Source organism: Carassius gibelio, chromosome B2 (assembly GCF_023724105.1).
Source record: "Carassius gibelio isolate Cgi1373 ecotype wild population from Czech Republic chromosome B2, carGib1.2-hapl.c, whole genome shotgun sequence".
Taxonomy (NCBI): domain Eukaryota; kingdom Metazoa; phylum Chordata; class Actinopteri; order Cypriniformes; family Cyprinidae; genus Carassius; species Carassius gibelio.
The window spans coordinates 17,781,875-17,791,994 of record NC_068397.1 but is presented as its reverse complement, the minus strand read 5'-3'; the positions used below and the strand labels follow the sequence as shown (position 1 = coordinate 17,791,994).

The 10,120-nt window shown below is 41.0% G+C and overlaps 1 protein-coding gene across 4 annotated transcripts; it reads left to right on the top strand.

Annotated features, from left to right (window-relative positions):
* The first annotated feature begins 800 nt into the window (after nt 1–800).
* LOC127950342 (uncharacterized) lies at nt 801–9,881 on the top strand. Of its 4 annotated transcripts, none has more exons than XR_008152435.1 (2): nt 801–8,980; nt 9,204–9,881. XR_008152435.1 is itself a non-coding variant. In XM_052547308.1 (2 exons), the coding sequence occupies exon 2, from the start codon at nt 2,326–2,328 to the stop codon at nt 8,428–8,430; it is 6,105 nt and encodes a 2,034-aa protein (XP_052403268.1). In that variant the 5' UTR covers nt 801–1,266; nt 1,490–2,325; the 3' UTR covers nt 8,431–9,881. The 4 variants fall into 4 exon arrangements, 2 of the variants coding, with proteins under 2 accessions (XP_052403268.1, XP_052403269.1); XR_008152436.1 differs by having other exon boundaries at nt 9,189–9,881; XM_052547308.1 differs by having other exon boundaries at nt 801–1,266; nt 1,490–9,881.
* Nucleotides 9,882–10,120: the final 239 nt, after the last annotated feature.

The window sequence follows — 10,120 nt, the reverse complement described above, 5'->3', positions numbered from 1 at the left end:
ATCGTTTTCTATGGAGATTTAAATGCTGCTTTAAAGTGTTGCTATTATTTGATTCGTTGTTGGTTCCACTAAGGTTTACTGACTGATTTTCATACCTGAGCTCATTCTGTGATCTCTCTCGCTTTCTCCACTTCTCTCTCTCTCTCTCTCTCTCTCTCTCTCTCTCTCTCTCTCTCTCTCTCTCTCTTTTATTTGGATTCCGTTATGTCTTGTAAATGTTTATTGTCTGTATTTTCGTACGCATATTTACTCTGTGTGATTTGTAGTTTGATGTATTACTAGTTGAATTATTAAAAACCCATATATAAAATGATTGGCCTGGACTCCACCCCACTCACATTACGAGTCACTGAAATGTTCTGATCTTTAGCTACAAGCTCTAAATTTAGAAACTAAATTTATCATAAGGATAGGATAATATTTTCATGGCCAGAGAATACTTTTCCTTGAATTATAAGGCGTGATAACTTTATTGAAAATTGATAGGTCTACAGTGGTGTGCTGGACATACCACGGTTTGATCTGCAGTAATTTACAGTAAGAGATCACAATAATTGATATGAAGAATGTAATATTGACATATTAATGAGTAAATTACAGTGCCCTGTGATTAGTATTGGTATTGGCAATTGAGCTATTTTTCATAATCAATAAAATTAAATGTAACTGTCATCTGAGATATATATTAATCAAATTCTTGATTAATTATTCTGTAGCCCTGTACAAAATTTCTATAAATTAGAGTTTAAAAGATCATTAACAGTGTAATTCACACACACATAAAGAAACCAAAAGAAAAGTTTATAAATGGAGTTCATAAATAGTTAAAATTGGGTAAAAGGTGTGCTGGTTAAAAGTATAAATATAATATTTAGAGTTTAATAAATAAGACTATTTACAGATAAAGTTAAATTCATTATAGAAAGTTTTTTTTATGTTTCATTTGAGAGAAAAAGTAGAGAAGAAGAAACTGTGTTTATCTGTGTAACCTAATCTGTTACCTGTCACCTGTCAATCATTTAATTCCCGTTTTGCTTTTGGTTGTGTTAGTACTTGAGCCAATCAGAGTAACATCATTGTGTAAGGGGCGGGACTAGTGGGACAGGTTTGTGTGAGGAGTAGTGAGCACGTATGGAAAACGGAGAAGAGACGCTATAATGAGAGCGTTAATGAAGGAGGCATCGTGGTGTGGGAAGCATTAATGTTTTATGAAGGTCGACTACTCGTGGTCCTTACAACAAAAAACTTTGGTGTGACCTGCAAGAGGTGAATATGATTGTGTATGCCTGTATTTTTGTGCTATATCGAACTGTTATAGTTAAGAGACTGGATGTATAATGTAATTAGTGACATGCTAATTAGCGGTAGCATTCTGTGCCAATGTGCTCATATGTTTTAGTAATAGTTTTAGCATTGTGATATCGCTAACGCTAATTCAATAAGAAATAGTGTTTGATAATGTGGCTAAATACAGATAATATGCTCTAAGGAGACGGACGTTGGTGAGCGAGAGACTGGTTTTCCAACCGAAGGCCCTGCTGTTTCTGCTTTGCTGTTTCTGTGTGCCCTGCCGTGATCATCTGTGCTGTGCTTCTTCCTTTGCCATTACCATCGCTATTGCCATTACCATCGCTGTACTAACTTAACCTGGATTCGTGAGTACTAACATTCACCTGCACGTGCTTTTTTGTTTATGCTCAGTTTCTGAGTGAAGCGGCCATTCCAGTTTTTAGGCCTCACCGCACACAAAGTGTCATCGAACAGGCCTGCAACGGGGTTGGACATATTTTCAGAGGGAATGAATGATTGTTTAATTTCAATATAACCACAGAAAGGTTTTTTTTTTTCCTTTTGGGAAAGTGAAGTTTTCTTTTATTGTTTTAGTTTTTTTATTTCATATCTTTTCATGCTTATGTGATTTGTTTTATTTTATTCTAAGATACATTTATCTTTTATTTAATGTTGTAAATAAATACTTGTTAATATTTTTTGCAATCAAAATACAGTTGTGGTGGTCTTTATAAGAATAGCCAAGAGTATTACAAATATACATTTATTAAGTAACATATAAAACAAGTTGTATTTTTCCTACAACGAGCCCAGGCCCAGTCTCATTGTATTAACCACTCTAGCTTTATTTTCTAACTACATGGGACCTGGGTTACATAAAATGGAGGCACCGCTGGGATTTATTTAACATAAACAGGAATTTATAAACATAGAGTACAAGCCATTAGACCCCACAACTTTAGAGCAGTAGTATAGAGCATTTGTATAAAAATAACGTGCTAACAGTAACTAAAAGCAATTTAAGTAAAGTACAGCATGGCAAGCCAAACAAGTAGTTCATCACAACGTGAGCTAATTAACTGGTGCAAAGGAGAATCATTAGATTTAAAGCATGCCCTCCTTTTACATGGAGTGCCAGAAGGTGTTTCAAGAGAAGAGATTGAAGAAACAGCAGGGACTATCAAAGCATTGGGAAAAGTTAGAGTGAGAGGCAAAATGTTTCACCCTCAACAACAATCAGTAATGGTGTTATGTGAGTGTCGTGAAGAGATTGACCCTTCCAAAATCCCACCTGAGATAATGCCTATAAGTGAAGGAAGTGGTTGGAAAACTGTCTATTACACAGAGCCTCAGCTTGATAACTTTGAAGAGAAGCTACTTTCCTTTTTGCAGAGCGAAGGGAGAACCTTAGATGACTTGCCAGGTTTATGTTCACTCACCAAAGAGGGTAACAGTAACCCTGAAGACATCATCCGTGCGGTCGGTGATGTTATGACCAGAACAAATCAACAACATGACAGTCACCCATACAGACGTCTGCGGACATTCTCCGGGGTCAGTCCCACCCCAACTGGAGAAGAGACCTTAGATAACTGGCTGGAACAAGCAACACTCTTAGTAGAGGAAGGTGAGTGCTCCGACAAAGAAAAACGGCGTCGGATACTGGAGAGTCTTAAAGGGCCCGCCTTTGAAATCATTCAAGCTGTGCGCCTGACTCAACCTGATGTTAGCCCAAGTGAGTACATAAAGGCTATAGAGAGCATTTTTGGTACAGTAGAGTCCGCAGAAGAACTATACTTGTCGTTTAGAGCCCTCCACCAACAGTCTGGTGAGCGTTTGTCTGAGTTCCTACGAAGAGTAGAAAAATCTCTTGTCAAAGTAGTACAGGGAGGTGGTTTACCTGTTAGCGCTGCCAATAGCGCTCGTTTAGAGCAGCTTCTTAGAGGGTCTACCTCTGAACTCATGTTGCTTCAGTTGAAAATTAGGGAGCGGAGTAGTAGTCCCCCTACATTCTTGAACCTGTTAAGAGAAGTGATGGAAGAGGAGGTTCGCCAATTAGCCAAACAAAGCCATTTGTCACACATGCGTCCTCAGCGTGTACGCACTGTCCAAGCTGAAAAGGAGAAAGAACCTGAATCAGTCTCTAGGAGTGAACTGCAAGCTCAGATTCGAGAATTGAGAGCGCAGCTAGAGCAGAGAAACAACCTACAACCTCAGCCAATCTCTGATGAATCTTTTACAGGTCTGAAAGAGAAACAAAAACAAAAAAATGAGTCACAGAGTGAATTGCAATCGCTAAGGAAACAAGTGAAAGCCTTAGAAAATAAAATGAGTGTAATGGCAGTGAAATACACATCAGACCCCCCACGAGAACACACACCTCAGCCTCACCGATACAAAACAGCTCCAGTTCACAAGCCCGCTCATTCCAAAGTTTTTCCTCCCCGACAAGACAAGGATGAGTTTTTCTGTTATCGGTGTGGGGAAAATGGACACATAGCCACCAGATGTACTGCCCCTGAGAATCTCCAGAAAGTTATTAGAAAGCTTATACGCTTAGTGCGAGTTTCCCCTTTACCAAACAAAGAGAACCCAAATCCTGCAGCTGAAGAGCAGCATGTAGCTAGAACCAATAAGGTTGAAGTCTCAGAACCTAACACTGACTTACCTGAAGGTCTCGTAGGTCCATCATTTATACACACCATCAAAGTTAATGATGTGGTCTGCAATGCTCTTATCGACAGTGGGTCTAACGTGACTATTATTTTTGAAAGCTGGTATAACAAACACTTACCTGATGTCCCGATAAAACCCCTCTCTGGTCTTGGACTCTGGGGCCTTTCAGACACTGAGTTTCCTTACAAAGGATATGTTGTGGTTGAGATGGAGTTCACTGAAGAGATCACTGGTGTATCGGGACGAGTAGAAGTGCTTGCTTTAATCTGCCCTGAGCCAAGAAATCAGCAACAAACCCCAGTATTGGTTGGCACCAACACATCTCTGTTTCGCCGCTTATGGGAGCTGGTGAAGACAAAAGGTGACGAGAACATTGTGCATTCAATGAGGATTCAGTCTGTTTACGCACCTGTCAAAGCACAAGAGCAGTTTGCAAAAGATGAAGTCTTGGGACAGATAAAGTGGAAAGGACCTGGTTTACTCTCAATTGCTCCAGGTGTAAAGTACTATGCAACATGCAAAGTGGAAAGACAGAGTGCCCCGTCCAAAGACCTTGTACTGATTGATGCACCCACTGAACAGTTGCTCCCTGCCGGTCTACTGGTACAGCCTGGTGTGCTCTCAGACGCCAACATAGATAATAACAGTTTCACTGTCCTCATTCAGAATGAGTCCAAAAGGGCAACTTCCATCCCAGTTGGGACCATCGTTGCTGAGATGTATGCTGTTGACACAGTTACCCCAGTTCAGCTTTCCAACCTCCCAGCTGAAACTCTAGACCCAAGTCTTTTCAATTTCGGGGACTCTCCAATTCCTGAAGAGTGGAAAAGGCGGTTTCAGCAGAAGTTGGCTGAGAGGCGGAATGTTTTCTCACTGCATGAGTGGGATGTTGGTCGCGCCAAGGGTGTTGAACACCACATACGCCTGCATGACCCCAGACCTTTCAGGGAGAGGTCAAGGAGAATAGCCCCTGCCGACATAGACGATGTGCGGCGACACATACAACAACTACTGGCCACTGGCATTATCACGGAGTCCCGTAGCCCATACGCCTCACCAATTGTGGTAGTCCGCAAAAAGAATGGGAAGATAAGAATCTGCATTGATTACAGAACATTGAACAACCGGACCACACCAGATCAGTACACAATGCCACGCATTGACGATGCCTTGGATTCTCTATCAGGCAGCCAATGGTTTTCAGTTCTGGATTTGCGCAGTGGTTACTACCAGATAGAGATGGCTCCGGAGGACAAAGAAAAGACAGCGTTCATTTGCCCTCTCGGTTTCTATCAATTTGAGCGCATGCCACAAGGAATCACAGGAGCGCCAGCAACATTTCAGCGCTTAATGGAAAAGGCTGTAGGCGATATGCATCTTCTGGAAGCTCTCGTATACTTAGATGATATCATCATTTTCAGCAAGACACTTGAGGAGCACGAGCAACGTCTTCTCAAGGTGTTGGACAGACTAGAGGAGGTCGGATTGAAGGTTTCTATTGACAAATGCCAATTCTGTCAGCCCGAGGTCAAGTATGTGGGTCATATTGTTTCTGCTAATGGAATAGCTACGGATCCAGACAAAGTGGAGGTAGTAAAGCATTGGAAAGAGCCTACTCACTTGAAACCGCTGAAGTCCTTCCTCGGATTTTGCAGTTATTATCGGAGGTTCATTGCAAACTATTCTGCCATTGTCCGTCCCCTCTCCGAGCTCACTAAAGGTTACGCCCCCACTTGGCAAGACCCCAAGACTAAAAAAAGTGTTGACTCAAGCAAAGTCTATTTCAAGCCGTCAGAGCCATTCGGAGAGCGGTGGACTAAAACTTGCCAGGACGCTTTCGACCGTATTCGTGACTGTTTGATCAATGCCCCAGTGCTAGCTTTCGCTGACCCCACAAAACTATACATCTTACATGTGGACGCCAGTATGAATGGTTTAGGCGCTGTTCTGAACCAGGAATATCCTGAGGGCCTCAAGCCAGTAGCTTTTGCCAGTCGTAAGCTTAAAGATTCAGAACACAACTATCCAGTCCATCAATTGGAATTTCTGGCATTAAAATGGGCTGTCGTGGACAAGTTTCACGATTACTTGTATGGAGCAAAGTTCATAGTAAGAACTGACAATAACCCATTAACATATGTATTGACCTCTGCCAAACTCAGTGCCGTCGGACATCGTTGGCTCGCCGCCCTAGCCACCTACGATTTCACCATCCAGTATCGACCTGGGAGGCACAATGTTGATGCTGACTTGTTGTCCAGACAGTACTCTTCAGAGGAGACAGAAGAGTGGACTAGTGTCCCACCTGCTGGCATCAAAGCCCTCTGCAAAAGAGCCTGTGTCAGTGAAGAGGCGGATGTGCCAGACAGATTAGTTGATCAATTGGGAGCTCCTGCCACCGCAGTACCTGAAGCTTATGTGTGTCCAGTGAACCTTAGCATGAATACACTTGACCAATTGAGCTCAAAAGACATTCAAGCATCACAAGATATGGACCCAACAATTGGACCATTAAAGAAAGCTCTGGAGAAGAATAAATGCTTGACGCGCTCAGAGAATGACTCACCGGAAACTGTGCTGCTCCTTCGTGAAAGCCGCAAGTTGGAGTTAAGAGATGGAATACTCTACAGAGTAAAAGAAAAGATATGCGGGAAACAGATCAAACAACTTGTCTTGCCCACAAGATACCGCCCAATGGTGTTAAGGTCTCTACATGATGAGTGTGGACACTTGGGAGTCGAACGCACCACTGAACTGATCAAGGACAGATTTTATTGGCCGCGAATGACAGCTGAGGTCGAGCAGTACATTCGAACCTGTGGTAGATGTATCTCCAGAAAGACACTCCCTCAACATGCCTCGCCCTTAAACCAAATAACAAGTAATGGCCCCTTGGATTTAGTTTGTATCGATTTTTTGCAAATAGAGCCTGACTCTAAAGGTGTTGCTAATGTGTTGGTAGTGACAGACCATTATACACGTTACGCACAAGCATTTGTTACAAAAAATCAAAAGGCTATCACAGTTGCCAGGGTATTGTGGGACAAGTATTTTGTGCACTATGGCCTACCTGCAAGGATACACTCGGATCAGGGCCGAGATTTTGAAAGTCGCCTGATAAAAGAACTCTTGTCCATGCTTGGGATTCGGAAGTCAAGAACATCTCCCTACCACCCTCAAGGGGATGCCCAACCAGAACGATTCAATCGAACACTTTTAGCCATGCTTGGTACCCTGGATGCCGTACAAAAACAACATTGGAGTCAACATATAACTTACCTGGTACATGCATACAATTGCACAAAAAATGATTCCACGGGATACTCCCCTTATCATCTCATGTTCGGAAGGGAAGCAAGGTTACCCATTGACATCTGTTTTGGAATCTCACCAAATGGTGAAAGTGAAACCTCCTACCAACAGTACGTGGCCAGGATGAGGAAAGAGTTGCAAAAAGCTTATCAGTTGGCATCTGATGCTGCTACAAAGAATCACCTGAAAAATAAAGCCCGATATGACCAACGTGTGAGAGACCTACCTTTGGAGAAAGGAGACCGAGTTCTCATACAGAATGTGGGTCTAAAAGGCAAACATAAACTCCAAGATCGATGGAAATCAATACCATATGTTGTTGTGGAGAAGTTGCCTAACCTGCCTGTTTATAAGGTCAAACCAGAGCATGGTTCAGGTGTGCTGAAAACTCTCCATCGAGATCATCTGTTACCCATCGGTTACATGGTCAGGATGTTTAACCCATCAGATGATGCAAGCTCTGTTCGGAGACCTGTAACAAGAACTCAACGTACTCAGAAACGTCAACCAACCAAGTCTGAAGAAAGTGACACAGAGTCATCAGGTTCAGAGTTTGAAACCGTCCACAAATCTCCAGATTTTGATATGGATGAGGTCCGGAGACGGCTAAAGATAAATCACTCTGTGGAGAATGATGAGAGTGACAACTCTGAGGAGGATGGAAAAGCTGTGGAGGAAAGCTGTGAAGTTACAGAAACTCAACAACTTACAGAGACAGAGAATGAGGAACCGCTTGAAGTTGATGCACCTCCTATGCCATACTCTGATGTCCAAGAGACAAATTCTGAATCTGTTGAAGAAGATTCTCAAGATTCAGAAGAGGGAGCAAAGTCACCTCCCTTACAAAGAAACAAACATAATATAGCTGCTGAAAGAGCAAAAAGTGAAAGGTCTTCTACAGTCCGGACATCCTTGAGAAAACCAAAGCCACCTATAAGATTTACTTATGAGGAACCTGGTCATCCATCTTTTGAACCAGTTACCATCATGCACCATGGCATGGTCATCCAACTCAAAATGAACCCTCCAGACCAAGACAATAAACCAAGGAAAAAGTCCAAAACATCCCAAAGGTATATGGAGGAGGATAAAAGGAAGAGGGACAAAAGGTGTGATGAGGACATCTACACATTCAGAAGAGGGAGGGTGTAGCCCTGTACAAAATTTCTATAAATTAGAGTTTAAAAGATCATTAACAGTGTAATTCACACACACATAAAGAAACCAAAAGAAAAGTTTATAAATGGAGTTCATAAATAGTTAAAATTGGGTAAAAGGTGTGCTGGTTAAAAGTATAAATATAATATTTAGAGTTTAATAAATAAGACTATTTACAGATAAAGTTAAATTCATTATAGAAAGTTTTTTTTATGTTTCATTTGAGAGAAAAAGTAGAGAAGAAGAAACTGTGTTTATCTGTGTAACCTAATCTGTTACCTGTCACCTGTCAATCATTTAATTCCCGTTTTGCTTTTGGTTGTGTTAGTACTTGAGCCAATCAGAGTAACATCATTGTGTAAGGGGCGGGACTAGTGGGACAGGTTTGTGTGAGGAGTAGTGAGCACGTATGGAAAACGGAGAAGAGACGCTATAATGAGAGCGTTAATGAAGGAGGCATCGTGGTGTGGGAAGCATTAATGTTTTATGAAGGTCGACTACTCGTGGTCCTTACAACAAAAAACTTTGGTGTGACCTGCAAGAGGTGAATATGATTGTGTATGCCTGTATTTTTGTGCTATATCGAACTGTTATAGTTAAGAGACTGGATGTATAATGTAATTAGTGACATGCTAATTAGCGGTAGCATTCTGTGCCAATGTGCTCATATGTTTTAGTAATAGTTTTAGCATTGTGATATCGCTAACGCTAATTCAATAAGAAATAGTGTTTGATAATGTGGCTAAATACAGATAATATGCTCTAAGGAGACGGACGTTGGTGAGCGAGAGACTGGTTTTCCAACCGAAGGCCCTGCTGTTTCTGCTTTGCTGTTTCTGTGTGCCCTGCCGTGATCATCTGTGCTGTGCTTCTTCCTTTGCCATTACCATCGCTATTGCCATTACCATCGCTGTACTAACTTAACCTGGATTCGTGAGTACTAACATTCACCTGCACGTGCTTTTTTGTTTATGCTCAGTTTCTGAGTGAAGCGGCCATTCCAGTTTTTAGGCCTCACCGCACACAAAGTGTCATCGAACAGGCCTGCAACGGGGTTGGACATATTTTCAGAGGGAATGAATGATTGTTTAATTTCAATATAACCACAGAAAGGTTTTTTTTTTTCCTTTTGGGAAAGTGAAGTTTTCTTTTATTGTTTTAGTTTTTTTATTTCATATCTTTTCATGCTTATGTGATTTGTTTTATTTTATTCTAAGATACATTTATCTTTTATTTAATGTTGTAAATAAATACTTGTTAATATTTTTTGCAATCAAAATACAGTTGTGGTGGTCTTTATAAGAATAGCCAAGAGTATTACAAATATACATTTATTAAGTAACATATAAAACAAGTTGTATTTTTCCTACAACGAGCCCAGGCCCAGTCTCATTGTATTAACCACTCTAGCTTTATTTTCTAACTACATGGGACCTGGGTTACAATTCAAATTCCCTATATATCATTTGAGTTAATTACTATGTAAAACTCATTGTTGTTACATAGGTTTGAACCTAAATCAGAAGGTACTATTGTAGTTTCTAACTTCATGATACATTAACAAATCACATTAGAATCGTATCATGGAACTTCTTTTACAGGTAAGAGGTATAGCTGACCTAAAAACGATTTGGGTTGTTGTTGGACAAACCTTAACAAAATGTCACCTAAAATATGATCAATA

Bases quoted from the DNA above. Each gene is read 5' to 3' on its own strand.
- LOC127950342 (XM_052547308.1), top strand. From the start codon at position 2,326: ATGGCAAGCCAAACAAGTAGTTCATCACAACGTGAGCTAATTAACTGG.